This window comes from Acomys russatus, chromosome 18 (assembly GCF_903995435.1).
Source record: "Acomys russatus chromosome 18, mAcoRus1.1, whole genome shotgun sequence".
NCBI classification, from domain to species: domain Eukaryota; kingdom Metazoa; phylum Chordata; class Mammalia; order Rodentia; family Muridae; genus Acomys; species Acomys russatus.
The window spans coordinates 21211864-21232613 of NC_067154.1; the positions used below are offsets into that span (position 1 = coordinate 21211864).

General features: G+C 43.6%; 1 protein-coding gene across 3 annotated transcripts in view; it reads right to left on the reverse strand.

The window, feature by feature from the left end:
* Window positions 1-20750, reverse strand: part of Dgkh (diacylglycerol kinase eta) — a 171870-nt gene that overhangs the window by 46458 nt on the left and 104662 nt on the right. For 2 of the 3 annotated variants that reach the window (XM_051160864.1, XM_051160863.1), the window contains exons 5-12: window positions 16479-16583; window positions 16091-16223; window positions 13536-13642; window positions 12789-12914; window positions 8104-8206; window positions 6803-6962; window positions 4549-4657; window positions 4292-4431 (exon numbers count right to left, since the gene is read on the reverse strand). In XM_051160864.1, coding sequence (XP_051016821.1) covers window positions 4292-4431; window positions 4549-4657; window positions 6803-6962; window positions 8104-8206; window positions 12789-12914; window positions 13536-13642; window positions 16091-16223; window positions 16479-16583 — 983 coding nt within the window. Of the gene's footprint in view, window positions 1-4291; window positions 4432-4548; window positions 4658-6802; window positions 6963-8103; window positions 8207-12788; window positions 12915-13535; window positions 13643-16090; window positions 16224-16478; window positions 16584-20750 lie in introns of those variants that run through there. The other variant, XM_051160865.1, reaches the window with a different exon arrangement.

Below are 20750 nucleotides of genomic sequence, written 5' to 3' on the forward strand. Positions count from 1 at the left end.
AAACACGGGTCATGCCATGACTTACCACTCTTGATGCAACACGTTCTAGCCTTTTCTAAATCAGACTTAGTGAAAAGTACTAACTAGATTATACGTTATTAATGAGCCACAACCCAGAGTTTGAAAATAAAATGTCCTAGATTAAATAAATTCCTACTGCCTATGAAAACAAACCATTTCTCATTCAGCAACTTCTCCTGGGGAAAAAATGTGAGTGTGTGCGTACATGTGTGCATGTATATGTGTGCATGTGTGCATGCGTGAGTGTGTGCACACGTGTGAGTGTGTGCATGTGTGTGTGTGTACATGCACGTATTCTCACATGTGTGCGATGAAAATGAGGTAAACACTCCCTAATTTAAGAAAGAGTAATATAAACATGGGATAAAATGGAAATTATTTCAAATGTTGAATCATTTGAAAAAGCAATCGACTTGGGATAATTCCAGACTAATATTTAAAACAATTCCAAGTTTGGGGAGAATAACAGGCCTAACAAACTGAGACAGAAAGATTTTTTTTTTATAGATAAAAAGCATTATACAAGCAATATAACAACACATAAATTTTATAAAAAGCGTACACAGCCAATGATGGAGCCTACGGCAAATCCTGAGCTCAATATTTAAATATATCCTAAGGAGAATAAGGAGAGTAAGTCTTCGCATAAGAACCCAAGCTTCCAGGAACTTCCCAAAAGGCATGTGTTACTTAGACTATGCGAACTACACCGTTACTTGTAGCTACTATTCACCTCTCGACATGAAAACACAAATTCTGGGGATCTATCTCCATGGCTACAGCACCTGTGTGAAAGCACGCAGACTAGAGTGTATAGCCTAGACTCCACGCGCTGACCTGCCTGTAGTTCCAACCTAAGAACACAGGAGCTGGCTGGCCAGCAACAGTGGCCATCTCGGCCAGCGTTGGGTTTAACTGGGAGACGCTGCCTCACTGAATGCGGTGGAAGAACAATCAAGATGATTCCCAACATCAAGCTCAGGCCTCCATATGCACGTGCAAACACACATGTACACACACACACGCACGCACGCACGTACGCACACATGCAGCCATGCACATACGCACACAAGCAAACAAGAAAACATTACAGATAAAATTATATCATCTTCTACCCATCATGCAACATATGCTGAGCATCTCAAAGCAAAGGAAAGGCAGGGTCTAGCTGCACGGGAGTCGGCAGGCTTCCAAATGACGCACATGTGCTAGCGCAGAAACTAGAGGCCACACGTGTCAGTTACGTCTGCAAACATCCATGTAAGAAAAAACTGCAATCAGAAACTTAAAAGCCAAAACTTCTCGGGGCTGGACGACTTCTCTGGGCAAAAGACAAGAAGCAGGAAAGGATTCCACCTAACACCAGAACCTTCCAAGCTGCATCGCCCTCCTGGGTAGGGACTTCCCAGGAACAGGAAGAAGTGGCCGAAAGAGAAGAAAGTGAGGTCGAGGTGTGCATTAGCACTGGCTACAGGCTGGTCAGGGCTTCTCTGATGCCTGTGTGCTACCAGGCAGAGACTGTATCCAGACCCTGGGAGTCGGAGCCTGGACTCTGTTAAAACACCAGCCCCACTGCTTACTGGCTACGTGACTTTGATCATGTCAAAAATAGAGATGGCTGTGGAGGGGCCATCTGTAGTAGGGCTGTCGTGATGGGGATATAAAGTGAGTCCTACAGAATGCCAGACAGTCTGAACAATTCCTAACTCCTACTGTCTACAGAAGCCTGTGTCTGATCTTTGTAAAATAATCATAAGGATGCTTTATGAACCAAGCCACAGTATAGCTCTCAAGATCAAATAAAAATTATTGAAAAGACTAAATAACACCAAATATTAAATTGATTTTCATCCCTTTTTTTAAATGGGGCTAGGATCACCCATTTTCTATTTTATTTTATTTTATTTTATTTTCACAAACAGTAAAGCCACAAAGAAGACAAAATGATTGTGATAAAGACCCTCAGCTTTGCTCTGCTCTTTTTGGCACACCGGTGGATGCCAAGGAGTTTGACCACACGGGTGCTATTTCTCAGCTAACCACTTGGGGGAGTGAATTTCTAGAAAAAACGTTTCCTTTAGATTTGTCTCAAAGAGAAGCATTTACAATACTGTGCTGGGGCTGGTAAGATGGCTCAGTGAGTAAAGGGGCTTGCCACTAAGCCTGATGGCCTGAATTACATCCCCAAGACCCACACACTTCAAGGAGAGATCTGACTCTCAAAAGACCTCCATGTTCTCAATGTGACAAACGCAGGAACATGAACACAATTCAAATTTTTAAAAAAAACTGAAACTTTAGCAAATACTCTTGTGTTGCTTGGTAAGCAAAGCACCAAACCATTTAGGCAATTACTTTCAGGTTTTTCTGTTTCTCTCTCCTCTCCTCTCCTCTCCTCTCTCTCTCTCTTTCTCCCTCCCTCCCTCCCTCCCTCTCTCTCTCTCCCTCTCTCTCTCCTCCTCCTCCTCTCTCTTTCTCTCAAAGTTGATTTCATTTCATTCAAATCCTTCCATCCCCTCAGTTTTACTAAGGTAACAACTGCCCAATACTATGTATTTATGATATATAACTGCTATTTTGATGTACATAACTCCTGTGAAGTGCCACGGCACCCTGCGCTAGTTGACCTACCCCACACCATGCATGTCCGTTCTCTATCAGTGTGTGCATGTATGAAGTGTGGGTGTGTGCGCATCTGTGTATGTGAGTTCAAGTGTGTATGCACCACAGCCTCTGTATGGTGCTCTGGGGACAACGTGGTGTGTTGGTTCCTCATTTCCCACCGCGTCTGAGAGTAGGCCTTGTTCGTAGCTGTGGATGGCAGGAGAGCTAGCCTGTGAAGTGCTGGGAACTCTGCTGTCCCCTCCTCCCACTTTACCATGAGGAGCACCGTGTTGCAGACATATGCTACTGCACTCAGCTTTGAACAGGATCCGGGGAGACAGATTCAGGGCTGCACAGCAAGTGCTTGACTCACGAAACCACCTCCCCAGCCCTTTTATATTTTCCCTACCTTCTTCCTTTCTTTCTAACCTCCAATTCTTTTAAGGATTGAAGACTCTGAATCTACCTCCAGCCCAGATTATAAATCATTACGGCCCAACTAAATGAGTGCCGCCTTCATGCAATTTGAATAAATACAGGCTAAGGTTCTACCATCCAGATCCATTTCTCAGTATGCTGTCCGCACAAGAACCAAGCGTTACAACGTTACAGCGTGACAGACAAGGTTACCACACTGAGGTTATAGCTCATCTCAGGGTAATTACATTTTTGACTGGCGGCTCCCTGATGCAATTTTGTTTTCAGGAAGAGTTCTACAGATGGCTAATCCTATCAAAGTTGTTTTGATTCATGCGAGCTCAGGCCTGTAATGCTATTTTGATATTTGTCTTGTACTCTTGAGGGTGGGGCAATTATGGCTTTTACCGAAGAATCTTGTTGCTCCCTAAGCCCAAATTCCAAATGCCTTCACCACAGCAGTTAGGTTACAAACACTGTGATTTCGGTTTCATACATGGCTGTTCAAAGTGGGGAGAAGGTGAGGAAGAGAGGAGAGGAGAGGAGAGGAGAGGGGAGGGGAAGGGAGGGGAGGGGAGGGGAGGAGAGGGGATAGGTAGGGGAGAGGAGAGGAGCGAGATCCAGAACAGTGTAAATAATGACAGGTCCTTCATCTTCATGTGTCTTCCATAACTGCCCTCTGTCTCTGGGACAGGATTCATTTTCTCTGCCTCCCACCCAGGACAAGCCTTCTTCCACTGAGGGGCATCCCCAGCCTAGGGAGGGCTTGGCTATCTCAGAAGAGGCTCCCACAAACTGAAGACCACAGTGCTTTTCTTAGGTCCTCTGAAATCACAAGATGATGGGTCTGATTACGCCATTTATAGGAAGCTGCATTTGAGCTTTCTGACTTGAACAGTGACTAAAGGAATTGGTATTCCTGGGCATGGTGGTGCACTCCTATAATACTGACACTCAGAGACAACAAGACAGGAGGTCTGAAACGTGGGGTCAGTCTGAGTTACGTAGTGAAACCCTATCCCCAAGCCACGACAAAACAAAAATTAGTAACTACACGGTCATCCGCATTTAAGTAATGAACTCATTCATTCATTCGAGAACACCCTTTACTAAGTGGCTACTTTGTGTAGGTTCTATTCAGGATCTCAGTGATAACGAACAAGACCAGGAAGTTTGGACTTACAGTTAGGAAAACAGGAAGTATCAAATAACTTCATGTTGACATTTTCAGAAGGAAAATCTCTTTTACCTGTCCAACATTTTGGTACTGGCTCGTTCTAGCTTCTCCAGGATCTGAGGAAGTTGGGTGTCATCATCATACGAGCCTCCCCAGCCAAGAACTCGAGCAAGGTCATTGCCTGTCCCCAAAGGCAATACCCCAAGCTGGCACTGCAGAAGAATGAATGGCAACATTTTCAGGGAAGTTGGGAAACAAGAGCCTGGGGCTCAGGGCTAGCTTAAGCCACACGGGAAGAACTTGTCTCAAACACCCCTGTGTGTACTTGCCTGTTTGTTCAAGTTCAGCTTATCAATCTCTGACAAAACCCAGCCTACGCTTCCATCCCCTCCACAGACAAGGATCCGGAAGTTGTCAAACTTCTGAAATAATCTTAAGCTGAAAGTGAAACATTGAGTTTTACTGTAAGTTCATTCAAAACTGCCTTCTCCAATTCCTGTTCATTTTATATTCATTACTGTCCATATTCATATTAAACGTAAGAATTCTTATGTAAAAATTAACTTGAGTGCAATAGTTAACTCAAGAAAGCTTTAATTAAAAAAAAAATAATAGTTCTAAGCAGAAGTGGAGATAAAACTAGAAGAAAAGGGGAATGAAACACGAGAAAAAGAGAAGTGAAGCAGAGCCAGGAAAGAGAACTGAGGGCACAGTAGGCAGCGGGATGGTGCCTTTTCCATTACAGGACATGTCATTTATGTCATTTCCCAAGGAATTACAAACCAAGAGAGAACCATCTCAGGTGTGGGGGACACTGGGGCGGCTCCTGAAGACAGCCCCCAGCCCTTACCAGCGCTGGCTCTCGGCATCCTCTCCGTCCTAGTCTCACGCTTTCCCTTTAATTCTATCTCCCTTCCTTGTCATTCTGTCCACATCCCACTGTCCCTTGGTAAACGTCAGGTCCTGTGCAACATCCTCCAGAAATCACACAAGGAGGGATGTTCAGAGGTTGAGAGAATAGATGACCCCACAAGACAACATGGCACCCCTATGGGAAAAGTCATCCAGAGACACTGAAAAGGGGGCAGTACCCCATAGCACATCCCCTGCAGGGAAGATGCCAGGCAGCTCATATTCACTTTTAGACTTTTAAGTTATACAGCATCACAGACAGCCAACAAGAGTCCCTGATTATTTGTCTGAAGTCAGCCTGAGACCCTTCAGATACTGCCCTTGAGGCACTAGACAGGCCTTTGGTTAACTCACGGGCTGTGTGTAGAGATATCAATCTGCATTAGTTTTCTATGAATATTAATTTGTATTTTACATCTATGCACGTTTATCTGTTCTAGAACTAAGTATTTGTTTGATACACGCTTACAATACTTTCATACACATTTTAGAATTTGGACGTTCTGCTAACCAGTTTGGAATTGATATAAGGAAGTTGAACAACATTAGAAAAGTTGTGTTAAAAGATCTAACTAGGCCTGCCCTGAGAAGCAGGAGAGCTGGCCCTGCCATGATGACATGGGAGCGGGAGAGTGGGCCCTGCCCTGAGGACAAGGGAGTGGGCCCTGATCTAGGGCTCTGAGTTGACTTCACCCCCATGTATGACCTGCTGGAACACATGAAGGGGCAGGACCTGCAGATTCAAAGATTAAGAATCTCCTTGACACATGGCAACAACGGGATATCCAGTAGCGTCCCAGTGAGAATCTGGTAACGATAGTGTACGCTTCTGACCAGATCCATGATTTGTAGCAATGTTTTATTTTACTGGGGGGAGGAGAGGGATTTTGGTGTAGGACATGTAAATCATAGACATTTAATAAAAGTAAAAAAAAAAAAAAAAGCTCTAACTAGGGAGCACATCTTTAATGCCAGTGCTCAGGGGGAGGATCAGATCATTCCCTGTGAGTTTTAGGCCAGCCTAGTCTACACAGAGTTCCAGGCCAACCTAGTCTACAGAGAGTTCCAGGCCATCTTAGTCTACACAGAGTTCTAGGCCAGCCTAATCTACAAAGTTCCAGGCCAGCCTAGTCTACATAAGAATTCTAGGCCAGCCTAGTCTACAGAGAGTTGTAGCCCAGCAAGGGCCTCATAGCCCTCTCTTAAAACCCAACAACAAAAGCAAAACAAAAAACAACAACAACAAACAATAATAATTAGAACGTTAAGCTGGAGACATAGCTTAGTGACGCAGCCTTGCCTAGCATGTGTGTGTCTATAGAGTCAATCACCAGCGTCATGCCAAAAGAATAATGGTAAATAAAATTTGGCAAAGCTCAAATGAAGGAAGGAGTGAGATCAGCAAAGACGTCTAGTGGGAAATGTAATTTTCTGGGGTCATTTGGTTGGTTGGTTTGCTTTTATGAGACAGGGATTTTCTGTGTAGCCGTAGCTGCCCTGGACTTGATCCATAGACTAGACTGACCTTGAACTCAGAGATCTGCCTGCCTCTGCTTCCTGAGTGCTGAGATTAAAGGTGTGCATGGAAACTGTAATTTTCATGAGCAGAAAGGCATATCTCATGCTTAGAACTGTACTTGACTCAAGTAAGATTTCTCATTAATGAATTACCCTAAGTGAGGCCCTCCGTTCATTAAATCAAACACCTGAGCCGGGTTGAGCAACTGTTTAAAACGACGAAGGAACTTTACTCCCTGGTTGTCTCCACTCTTAGAATTGACGAACACCAAGAGGGGACTGACACAGAATGAGAAGGTCGCTCGGCAGAAACCTGAAAAACAAACCCAGGACAACAGTAATACATACATTTTTCTCTCTTCAATTATTAAGAGACATTCGTAAAAAGAAAGAGAAATGGGCAAAAATAAAGAGGCATCCTTATTGCCGGCACATCATTAGAATCTTTTACTATTAGAATATTTTACTATTAGACTAGTTTACTATTTGCTTCCTAGCAATATAAAATTTGCATTTTAGAAAACATTCTGCAGTGAAAAAAAATCACACCAAAGACAATAAAGCCTCAGTCACGGAGTAGGTGGAATGGACTGCCAACCCGACTAAATTATCTGTAAGAAAAGCAAGTCTAGGCTACGGGTTCACAGTTGTCAATAATCCATGTCCATGTCTCGCATTTTACAATATTCTAACTGCTCCTTGCAGAGGCCTGAGAAAATACTTTAAAATTTATAATAAAAGTTATATCCGGAGTGTGTGTGTGTGGGGGGGGGGCATCAAGAACACATCCTGTGGGCTTTACTTCTGCACACGCACCGAGGTTACATGTCTGTGCGTGAAGCATAGCAGGAGGCCGACATAAGCGTGCAGAAGCCATTTGTAACGTGGCTAGTGGAGAAGGAAGCAATGACTGTCCTATTCCCAAACTGGGCAAGTCAGGAGGCTTCCTCGGTACTTACTGTTGAGCCTCTCAGACTCTAGAAATAGAAAATGCACTTAGAGGACGACAAATCCCTGCAGTGAAATTACAGGAGAGCAAATTTTAACAGTAGCCCATGCTAATGGGCAGTTTCAATTATGGTGAGAGAACACATGCAAATTAACCTTTTAGGAGTTCAGTACAAAATGATAATCTTCATTCATTGGGATGAAAAAAAAAAAAACCTAATCTTCTGCATGGCCAGTGTGTTGTGGCTACACTACAACTCTCATTTCAAAATATTTGTTTGGGCTGGGGAGGTAGCTCAGTGGTTGGATGCATGGCTGGCTTTTCAAGATCCTAGGTCATAGCACCAGCATCACAAAAAATTAGTTAACAATCAAATATACAGCCCAACATTTATTTAAAAAAAAAAAACTTAACCAAAACAGCCAATTACAGTTTATTTATTCTAGGAGATTAATCCAACATTAAATATGCCAGAAATACACATACTTACACTACTGCTACATACCATCAGAATCTGTGCTATTTAGTGCAATCGGAGGTATGATGGACACTTTACACTGGCCTAGCGGGCAGACGGGGTGGTACAAGTCTTTGCAGGCAGTGTGTACCTATCAGCAAACAAAGAAACCTTCAAGGATTGTAAAAACAGCAAATCCAAGCCTTTCTGTGTTACAAACTACATCTAGAGGCCTGCTGGTCCAGGATCGATACTATTACACAGTGTTAGTGGTTAGTGAACCAGTAAAGGTGCATTTACCTTCCAGGGGACAGGCTAGCACTGTGCATGTGTACTCTGGCCTGGGCAGTCTGCTCCAGTGGCTGTCTAACATAAGTAATATGTAGTCAGAGTCAGTGCAGCTCAGTGAAGGATAGCAGGGAAAAATAAGGAGTGGGAAGAAAGGAAATACGGGGGAGGGAGAGAGGGTAACTCAATATTATGTACATACAATTTAATAAAACTGAGTAAAATCTGCAATGTGCAAGCCCTTTCTGCACTGATTCTATCAAATTTTATTTATTTATTTGCATGTGGAGTTATAAGACTATCCATGACTATTTCCTCTGCTAGACCAGTGCCCTGCAAGGCAGAGGAGAGACGCACAAGAACCAAGCCCACTAGAGACAATCAGAGTGAGAAAACAGAGTTAATTCATCATGGAGGAGCCTAGCTGCTCAGAATATCTATCTAAAGAGCCTTTCACACATGCCAGCTAGTCAGGCAGATATTCCATAAACACCTATTCAATATGGCTTTATTTAATTGGTCCTTTAAGAAATGTGTGTGTTAACTAAGCCAGACCTTTCAGGAGGATAACTAAAATTTAATGGAGATTTTCATTCTCCCTGATGACCTACTTGTGGAAAATTCTCAATTATGACACAATAATAAACACAAATGTATCTTAGGAAAATTAGCGTGCAAAGATAGTTTATTGTTGTTCTGTTACCAAAACAGGGTTCTCTGTGTAGCCTTAGCTGTTCTGGAATATGCTCTATAGACCAGACTGGCCTCAAACTCAGGAATCCACCTGCTTCTGCCTCTTGAGTACTGAGATTGAACCACTGCCTGGACAGACAGTTCTAACTAAAAATGTGTGGGAATCATGGAGAAACACAGGAAGAGATCTGCAACAACGCTGCTTGAGCAACGCAGAGCCGAAGTGCACAGGCACTGTTCTTTAAATTACAGGCCGAATCAGCCGAGTGGAAGAACCTCCTGCTTTGGTGGGGTTCTCATTAGCTTCGTTTGGCCCTTTTGAATGAGATGACAGCTGCAAGCACTGGGTGTCCTCCTATACAATCCCATCATCAGACGGCAAAACAACAACCACGCCAATGAATGGTAGAGGGTATACAGCCGAGAGAGCTGTCACAGGGGACTGGTGTCAGTATGTGTAACTGGCACAGGATAGGGCAGAAATAATTAGGATGAGAGTTAAGTTTGCTAGGGGAAAGAAGGGGGGGGTGTTGCCATGCGTCACCTGTAACAGCACTGCCACTCTACAGAATTGTTTTTAAGTGCACAATGTACTCTTAAGTACAGTCTCATTAGCGCAGACTGCTAAGTACTGCTTAGAACTACTGATTGTGTGAAAGCAGACGCATATACACTGCAGATGAAGACAACTTGCACAAAGCCTCTCTGAGATACTTCATCACACACTGAAGTGCTTTCAAAAAGTTCAGGACAAAAAGCTAGACCCCAGAGCAGAGAACCAGCAGTAAATGCACAGCTCACACAGAGAGCAGGAAATAAGAGAGGCGCTCAGCCCACAAAGGAAAGGGTTGATGAACTGACGATTTAAGATGTTGTCTTGCTGGGACTGGGAGGGACAGGGAGTGGCTGAGAGCACTGGTTGTTCGGTTCCCAGCACAGACAAGGTGACTTACAACCTTCTTTAACTGGTTTCAGGGGATCTGGCATCATCTTGTGGCCTCTATGGATACCCAGTGCGCGCGCGCACACACGCACGCACACACACACACGCAGGGAATACACATACACAGACTCATACACATAGAATGAAAGTGTTGTTTGTGTGTAGTGTTCCCTTAAAACATGGAATGGTGTAAGGCTACTCTAGGGTTAGGGTTCTACTGAGATGCGAAAGTCACCTGGCTCACCTCTACACATTATAAAGCTGTGCTGACTGACATTTTGTGAACCCGACACATGCTAGGGGCATCCTGGAAGAGGGCACCTCAGTTGAGAAAGATGCATTTGTAAGATTGGCCTACAGGGAACCTGTGGGGCATTTTCTTGATTGATGATTGATGTGGGAGGATAGGGCCCAGCCACTGTAGGAAGTGCCACCCTTGGGCTGTGTGAGAAAACAGGCTGAGCCAGCCATGAAGAGCAAGCCAGTTGTTTTCTCAGTGGAGTCTGCTTCAATTCCTGCCTCCAGGTTCCTGCCTTTAACTCCTTCCCTGGCTTCCATCAGTGATAGGCTATAATAGGCCTGTAAGCCAAATAAACCCTTTTCTTCCCACTTTCATTTTGGTCATTGCATCTTTATCACAGTAGCATAAACCTAATGAAGACAACAGTGAAATAAAGGAAAAAGCAAAACACATGTGGCTTGTAAGACAGAATAATGTGGCAGGACAGAGAGAGTCACGGTTGGATTAAAAGCTGGAAGAATCATACAGTAATGTGTTTTCTGATGGTCTTAGGTGATCCCTGTGAAAGGGTCATTTGATACCCCTAAAAGGGGTCACAACTCACAGGTTAAAAAGTACTGTTCTTCCTTCCGAGCGCTGCATTTAGAAGCAAGTGCCGCCCCCCAAGGCGGAGATCATGCTTTAAAAAACAAAATTCCGCTGGGAGTGGTGGCACATACCTTTAATCTCAGCACTCGGGAGGCAGAGGCAGGTGGATCTATGTGAGTTTGAGGCCAGCCCGATCTACAAAAGAGTCCAGGGCAGCCAAGGTAACACAGAGAAATCCTGTCTCAAAAAACCAAAACCAAAGAAAACAAATCCTCCATAAAAACAAGTCTCCCTTAAGCAAATAAATGCTTGATCCTGGAAGAACCTGTTTAGACTTTGGACAGTGCTCAAGTTTATGACTCCAGAGACAGGGTGATCCTGTGAAAACTTTCTAGGCAGGAGGTCAAAGTACAGGTTGGACAGAAAATGTCACACAAGGGGATGAAGTTGAGGCACTCCAATGGTGATAGGGATAAGTTCAATGGCTCTGCTCCTGTGGTCTGAGCAACAGGGCCTGGCCACAAAGGCCAGCCTGTGCCCCACCAGCAGCACCACATATATGCATCCATCAGCGGCCCTTATAGGTGAGAAGTCTGCCAGCTACAGGTTGCTACACAACTGTCTGTAACTCCAATATCTGACACAGACATACATGCAAGTCAATGTACAAAAAAATTTATATATATATATATATATCGCCAGTGAGGTAGAGGTAAGCAGGTCTTTGTGAGTCTGGGACCAGCCTCGTTGACATAGCTAGCTCTGGGCCAGCCAGAGCAAACACAGGGTCTCACTATGCACTATGCACCCTGGATGACCTGGAACTCCCTATATAGTAGATCAGGTTGACCTCAACCTCATAAGAGATCTACCTATCTTTACATCTCACATGCTGGAATTAAAGGTATGTTCCTCCCTTAAAAAAAAAAAAGAAAAAGAAAGAAAGAAAGAAAAGAAAAGAAATCTGGAAGGAGGCGCAGCACACCTATCAGACCCGACTGAAATGCTGTAGGATTTTCTCAGAAGTCAGCCTCATTAATGATACAATCAACACGTCAGACTCCCATCCTTTGTGCTTCCTGCTGATTTGCTTCACATTTAACAAAAGCAATGGGTTTTCCACATTTGAAATGTGTATGTGTGGTGGGGAAGTTAACTTCCAAACTTGAACACCAACATTAAAAAGACTGTTAAGACTCAAAACACCACTGAACAAGCTACGCCAGTGGAAGGCGGTTGCTGCTGCGGCAGGACAGCACAGCCAACAATACGTATGCACGCAGCTGCCCGCCCCAGCACTGTCTGCCCGGCCGCCTTTTTACACTGATTGTCTTCATAACATCAGACAGAAAGGAGACTATTCCTTGGTTCATATGCAAATTTTAAAAAAATATTTATTTATATAACATTCATGTACCTTCAATCACATCAGCACATAGCCAAACAGAATTTGGAATTGTGTCAGAGAGCAGACACAGGGCTGCAGCAACATTACATTTCAGATATCAACAATAACCTGGTAACGCCTTCTTAAAGGCACCATGGCTTAAGTTGATTGGAGGGGGGTGCTGAGAATAGTAAAATGTGATGAAATCAAATACAAAAACAAGCAGCTATGAGAAGGGGATCCTGTGACACAGGAAATATCTGAACACAAGCAACTACTATAAATGGACCATTTGAAAAAGATCAGGGACAGAAATGAAAAGGCAGACAGGCGCGTGTGTACACACACGTACACACACACACACACACACACACACACAGTGAGAGAGGCATGCACATGCACAAGTGTGTCACTGCCACAGTACAGAGAATACACTTTAAAACCATGAGTGAGTACCAGTTTGTCACAAAGAGGTGTGTGAGCAACCAGGGTCTGCTATTCCAGAAATCATTTGCTTTGCCTCTGGACCACACAGATAACCCAGTCAGGGAAAGATGCTAATTTAAAAGTACAGAATAATTCTAATCCCTTACCATTGTTTTACACCAAAGGCATTTCCAATCTTGCAGGCGAAGAACACTGCCACATGTTTTGTCACAAACGGCACACTTGGCACTCACAGGCAAGTTGCCTTCGAGCCATTGGTGAGGCATGGCAACCTGCAGATGGGAAGGAAGGGTGGTCAGGGCCAAGCCTGAGGAGGGCACCATCCTCAGCCTGCAGAAGGTGGGGGATGGCTTCTCACTCTACAGACTCAATCTTGTGTGTCCTCAGAGTCCTTGGTTCATTTTCTCCACGTGTATGACCATCTATCCTGCCTGAACCTTGCAGGCGTGCAAAGAAAAGACAAAGGCTCATCTTCTGAGATTCAGCAGAAATCTGGCTGAAGAGAAAGGCATGCAAAGTCTTACAGTACAGTGATATGTAAAGGTTTTACATGCAAGACACAGTGGCGTCCAGCCTTGAAAGGGGGCACTGCTGAGAGGAAGCCCCAGAATTTGCAGAATGAGCATCCCAGCTAAGCCTTGAAGAAGACTGCTGAGTTTGTCGGATAAAGGTCTTTAACAGCAGCCTAGCCAAGAAGCACTGAGCCTTACTTAGAACAGATTCCTCTACAAGCAGAGAACTGGGGAAAGCTAGGAAGCAATTCATTAACAATCAGAAGTCCCAGTCAACCAACACTTGCAGTGTAACCCAGACAATTGACTCCCCCAAGGCAAGCTCTGCCGCAAGGGCAGGAGAGGGGTGGCTGGGGAAGGGGCAGGGCCACAGCCGCTTACACCGTCCTCGTCCTCTATGATCTCCTTCCCGATGGAGGCCAGCGTGGTCCATTTGCAGTTATTTGTTGCCCTCACTGCACATCGTTTGTGAGCCTTGAACTTACACACTAAAAACAAAAATGATACAAGTAAAGGAAGTTACAGCATGAAATTTTGAAAAGGGAGATAAGGGAAGAGGCAAGTTGTTGCTTTGTTTTGTTTTGTTTATTTAAAGGTTTAGGCTCCAGCAAGTATGAAGTCTTAACTTTTAATTTTTTTAAATTATGGAGCAGTTATAATGTAATTAGTAATTGCTACTAAGAAACTAAATAAACACCAAAGAATTAGTTCTTCAGATGAGAAAACCACAGACAGGCACACATACTCAAAATAACCCAGTAGCAAGAGTGCTTGTAAAATCCCACTTCTCAAAGTAGGTGCAGGTTTCCCTATTTGGATGTGTTTAATATGAGAAACTTCATTGAGGTACACACTTCTGACACTTGCATTTATATTAATATGTATAAATAATATATAAAATATATAAATTATATTTATATAAATATGTATTTATATTAATAGTTTTGTATATTTATATTAATAGTTTGAAACTGTTATAAGGTGAACATAATTTAGAAGTGTCTTTATGGGCAAGCATATTAAGAAAACAGTCAGGCATTTTGGGTAACAGTCACAAAGATGGCAAAGAGGTAAACTGGAGCTGAGTCTGTGGCTTATCCCTTTAATCCCAGCGCTCAGGAGCTGAAGGCAGATGGATGTCTGTGAGTTCAAAACCAGCCTGAAATATAGGAAGTTCCATGCAAAGACATAGGAGATGGTAAAATTATATAGTTCCCCCATTACTTCGAAATCTTGCCATTAGAAATGACACAGCATGTTTAAAACAAACATTAAACTTTGTAATAATAAAGTGCTCCATGCAATGGGCCTTGAGACTCACAAGCCTGCCTACCAAGTAATAGTGACAAGCCAGACTCTTGCTATGGTCATCAAGAAATGCAAGTGACTCTTTTGTACCTGTATTTTATTAGATGGCAGCTGAGTTTCTCCAGAGAGGGCTGAAAAACATCACATTCCCTGTCCTATAATGCTCCAAAGTAACAAAATCGTCACAAATACTGTGGTAAAATTAAGGGTTTTTTTTTAATTCCAATATTTAGTCTTTACCATGTGGAATCTTCCTAAATGTTAAACAGTAGTTAAGACAAGAATCCATATTTATGTATTTGATATTATTGATTTTTTTAATTACCATTTAAACTTGTCTTGTTCAGCTACTATTTAAATAACTGTGAAGGATAACTGCTCTCTGGGATTATACTTCATATTCTCAATTCAATTAGGAAATTATTAATGGTGCTGTATTTTTCTTTATAGTGAGTCTATGCCCACCTGACTTCTGTTTATATGCAATAAGTCAGTCACATTCTGAACTGGCAGCAGAAAGAGGAGGTTCGATGCAGAGCTCAGTCCCCAGCTGTGTGTGGACTCAGTAGAGAGCTGACACAAGGGCGGTCGCAGATTTTATCATTTGGAATCCATTCGGAGTGGGAATCTATCTCTACTTTAATTTAAACACTAATTGCATGTGCTCAGAATTACAATGCGACCACATTTGAGAAGCAGCTGGTATCGGTACTATACATAGTTCAAAAAATTATGCCCAACACTCTCCACTCTTCACCACTGAAGAAGTCACGAGCTTTCCCTTGGTAGCTACTGGCAGATTTGTCTTTGGTGCTCACAGTTCCCTAAATTAATAACTCACACATCTTATAATTAAAAATTTGGCATGAGAAAAAATGAAAGAAAGGAAACACTAGCATGGGTCTTTTTTGTTTTGGATTTTTTAAAAAGTTATTTTTTGTGTAGGAGTGCTTTGCCTTCATGTGTGTCTGTGCACCACATGTGCTGGTGTGAGGAGATGGTGAGCCTCCATGTGGGTGCTGGGAATTGAACCCGGGTCCTCTGCCACAACAAGAAGTGCTCTTAACCACTGCGCCAACTCTCCAGCCCTTGCATGGGTCTTACTTTTAGAGAATGGTAAAGAAGTTTTAAACAATGACATGAGGATGACATGATGTACAGTGCTTGCCTGGTGCGCAGGAAGCTCTGGGTTCAATCCCCAATGTTGTGCAAAAAAGAAAAGGAAAACACAAAATGATATCCATTTAAATAAAGCATAAGTAAAGGAAAAGATTTTAAATAACGCAAATATAAATAACCATTAGGAATTCTGCTAAAGAGTATAAACTGGTCTCCATGGTCAATTAGAACACAGAGCACTAGAATGCTACCAAGCTCAAGTGGGTTTTGGACAGTAGTAGTTAGTTCCTTCAAGAGAACACCGAATTTTGATGCTGAGCAACAGCGTTTCCCCAAGTTAGTCCCATGTGTGTAGAGCCCAACATCGAACTAGAACAAAACTCCAATCTCCCAGGCCTTGCCCCCACCAAGCAAAGGGGTTTATACTGCAGTGTGTCTGCTTCTTTCGTGATGGCACAGTGCCCATGATGAGCGTCTATGGGGCTCTGGCTGTGGGAATGCTACAGTACCTTCGCAGGACAGTCCATGGGACGTAACTCCAGAGAGGCTCTCTCTGCACACGTTACAGAAGGTGGGCCGGGCATGGGAGCAGGCGTACCAGTTATGCATCCCTGAGAAATGTTCCACATTAAACTGGGCCACCTAGAAAGAAAATGTTCGGACAGAGTTGCCAAACAGGAGAGCAAGGCTTTCGACTCATGCGTGCTGGTGGCGAGGACCAAACTTTCAACCCTTTACTCTGAACACTGAAACACTTTTAAGTAAAACCAAAATCAACTTCAAACAGCTCCCAGCGAGCCTGCCAATACAGATTTCTGCACAGGCTCGCTTTAGCTCCTGGCCGCTCTTGTGCATGCCTGTTCCCTAAGGACACGGAACAGGGAGACGGTTCTTTACCTCATACGGTTCTCGGCTCTGCACTGACTTCAGAGAGCTGATCCAATCCTCCATCTCTTTCCTATTCTCAGCACACAGCATCAGCCTTCTGAATGGAGTGATTATCTGAAAGCAACAATACAATTTAATGATTATTAATGACCAACCAGAGGCAGTTTACAAACCTGGTAGCTCTACCTCATCCGAGTCTTTATTTCCTGGAAGAAGACAAGGAAAGTCTCTGAAACACAGACGAGTTTTGATTGGCGTGATGTAACGCGCTCCAGGAAAGGACAGAGCTCAGGAGTCTTGGCTGAACTCTAGCCCTGTTGCTACTAATCAGGATGCTTGCCTCTTTCTAAAGACAACGTTCACAAATAAGCAAGCATCTTTACTGCACGGAATGTACCTTGAAACCTGGTTTTAAATATACTTCCAAGTGACTTGAAATGACACACAGCTTTCAAAATGGAAAAGAGTTTTAAACTGAAAATGAAAAAAACAAAAAAACAAAAAAACAAATGTAGAATTAAATTTCCTAACTGACTTACTATGGTATTTCCACTATCTATGTGAGTAAGATCCACAAGGCTTTTCTTCTCATTGTGCAGAAATTGTTTTGCTACTTTATTTAGTCAGAGCGCAGTGGAAGCCTTAGCATGAAAATGGTTAGCTTGAGGGGAAAAAAAAAAAATAATTGTGACTTCATTATTTTTCTTGACATTGAAAATAACAAAAGGAAATTGTATTAAGCTGGTGGAATAGGAACCGCCAGCTGTTTGAACACCAAAGGTCCATAAAATAAGATTCTAACTGACATTCTTCTTATAAATGCAGTATCATGGCTTCTGTCTTGAAGTTGTTGACACCTTAGTGCTCACTGCAAGGAAGGGACCACGTATGTACTTGTGGTACAAGGGCAAAATGCTGCATTCCTCCCCAAACAATTATTTTCATGTAATCTATTCGAGATGCATTTATACAACAGATACATTTCCCCAAGTCCAATCGCTTGAGCAACTAACAAACTTAAATATTTTACTATCTATGCAGCAGATCTCATGAGTTACAAAGAAATAACATATAGGAAAACTTAAAAGGGACCATTCTCTAACGTGGAAACTAGTGGACTGAGCCACCACTGATCTAAACAAGCAAGTTACCTACAGCGGCAAGCGAGAAAAATGACCCCGTCTGAGCCACTCACCAGTCTTCACCTCCTCACTCCTTCCAGAGCCCAGAAGCACTCACCCCTTCCAACAGGCATGGACACTTAAGTAAAGCCGACCCACAGTCACGTGGCACGGAGGCCACCAACTGCTCTGCTCTTTGTCTTTGTTAATTGCACATGAAACCAAAGACGGCCTCGCCTTCGCATTTTCTTGTTTTAAGCGCCCTTCATTGGGTAAAGCTTATTAGCAGTTGGTCACTTCTCTTCCCGAATAAATAATTAATGCAAAGAGCAATGGCTCTCTCATTACTTGGGAGCCAAATGGATGCTTTATTGCTTCAAAATGTTTTTCTAGGGCTGTTGATCAAACGCGGCAGAGCGGTGCCATTAAATCATAATACACTCCTGGCTCTGGAGGCTGGCACAGCATCCTCAGACCTCCAGACTTCACCAGCTCACTGATGCTGTGTGCGTTAAGTACTGCTGCCAGCATTGACTTGACTTTAGCTATACAGTGAGATGTAAATATAACGGTTCCTTTCAGATGTCATCTCACGCTTTGATTCTGTTCTCTGAGGGACTCTGGACAAAGCATGGTGATTGGCAGTCAAAACTAGAGCTCTTAGAACCGTCATGAATTTAAAAAGGCAGGAGAACAGAAGGCAGGCAAAGGCTTCTAATTTTTCTTAGAGATTTTGGAACAAGACAGATGCTTCAATGCTGTAGGATTCCAGCAAGACTGTACAACCCAGTCACGGGCACACCTTACATGCTAATAAAGTTAAGAGGACGTGTTTGTGATTTCCACTTTTGAGTCAGGACTTTGCTTAAATGTAAGCAATAATGAACAAGCAAAGAACACCACACACTTCAGACAAATATTGAGTTTTTCAAAGGCCAAAAAAGACAGTAATTTTGATGTGCAGGCCGTGTGATGAATCACAATTAAGACTCTACTAATTATAAAGCTATGCTCTAAGAAGTCAGTGTGAAAACAAATCAGCCCTTCGTCCATGACGTGGAACAAAGGTGGCGTCTTTGTGGCTATGGTGCGCAAGAGCCCATGCACACCGTCTGGTCTAAGTCCGGCTTGGCTCAGCCAGCAACCCTGCAGCCCCCAGGCCTAGCCCTTTCCCTCTAGCCCACCCCTCAGCCAGCTCCCACGCTCTTAGTCTCCTCCCACTGTTTGTGTGGGAGAGAAGCACACAGCCATGGGCTGACCCGCAGCCTCTGGCTAGTCTCCAGCTGAACTCCACCACCACGCCCCATTTATCACCAAATTTTATAAGGGAGAGGTTTAAGGAAGGGTAAATTCAGAAAATCATTTGCTCCTTAGCTGAAAGTTGATCTGACGCAGACTTTGACATGATCATAGGCAGCCTAGACCTGATGGGCAGCCAGAACTCCTTTCGGACATTAGGGGAGGTGGGGCTTTCTTCCTATATCTGTCGGGACAAGTCCAGGAAGTTTCTGGAAGCAGAGGCTGTGCTACCTTCCTCAAAGGATCTGATGCTTACCCATCCTTACGCCCTATCTGCAACTCTCTTCCTGTTACCCCAACACGCACGATCATTGTCTGCATGCATATCTGCACTGTTGTCCCTCCATGGGGACAGCCCTGAGACACACATGCTCATCTGTCATTTACTAAGTATGAACAGGAAGCCAAAGCCAGGCTCTGACACACTGTAGGTTTGTCAGAAGAGTCTGTAAGGGAGGAAAGGAAACCACGGACTTGCTGTCTGGAAAACTGCTGTGGTGCCAAGCAGTGGCATCTAAGTTGGTTTCTTAAGTGGTACCTAGGAAAGTAGACAAAGCCCCCATCAGTCGACACAGTTAACAGCGAGGATTACTGGCATAACAATCGATCCGACCACTCACTTCTGAGACTCAAGACTCAGAGAGTCTTTAATGCAAGAAACTGGGAGGGCTGAGGCAGAGAAACGGTTGGAGTTTGAGCCCTTCTAGGTTCCCTGGCACACAGTGAGACCAAAAAGTAAGTAAGTAAGTAAGTAAGTAAGTAAGTAAGTAAGTAAATAAATAAATGTAAATGAGCAAGCAAGCAAGCAGTCTAATAAATCAGCATTTAATATAAAACCCTAAGCTGCCAATATATTAATGTGCACGAGCTAAAAAACAAGACCCAGATACACAGCCAAATTCTATCAAAAGATTATCAAGCGATTTAATTATTTTGTTCATCTATCGGCGGTTTTAAAACAAACATATAGAACTTCTGTAAATAAAAGCCCTGACTGACAGATGGAGGTTTAGGATATAAAAATCTGCAGGGAGGGTTAGATAAGGAGGACAGGAGGAGAGGGATGGGCGAGGCGCCAGGGAGGGATTAACCTACACTACAGATGTTTGGAGAGCTATGTGGAAACCTACTGCTTTATAAGCTTCCTAAAGTTTAACTGGAGTTCTCTCCCACAGGGGAATAACAGTGCCACCAGAAGCTAAAGGTTGTCAAACAAAAGGCCCAGTGTCAGATGTGGGAAACCAGTTGTTAGTCAACAGTGTCCCAGATGACCCACCCATACACACACACACACACACACACACACACACACACACACACACACACACACACACAAGCAATAAAGGTTACTGTCATTGATCTTTTGCTCTTGGTTGCCCACCGGAACTCCACGATAAGATCCTACTGCTGAAGACACAGCGTACACTTCTGTCACAGGCCATGGAGACACCAAGCTGTTTCTGATCGGAACTCATTCCTCCCTGCTGGTTAACTTTCGTAGTACTACAACGTGCTATGCAGGGCATCTGGGGTGAAAGGGGGAGTCATCAACAACTGGACGCAGCTGTGAACCTTGTGAACTAAAACAATGCCTGGTGTGGCATGTTATATGCATGGCTGCAAGGGCGGCACACATGGTACACAGGAAGGCAAGCATTTCCGGATCGGGTTTAAAGCTCACTCCACAGGAGGAGATGTTTGCTGATACTGTAAACTGGCCAAGAACCCATGCCTGGGAAGTTCACAGACCCTGGGGTGAACCAACTACTGTTACTCTGCTGAGTGGATACAATGTCAAACTGCCCTCTAATGTCACATAGCCTCTCAAACCATACATTAGTGCAGACCTCAGACCTCATCA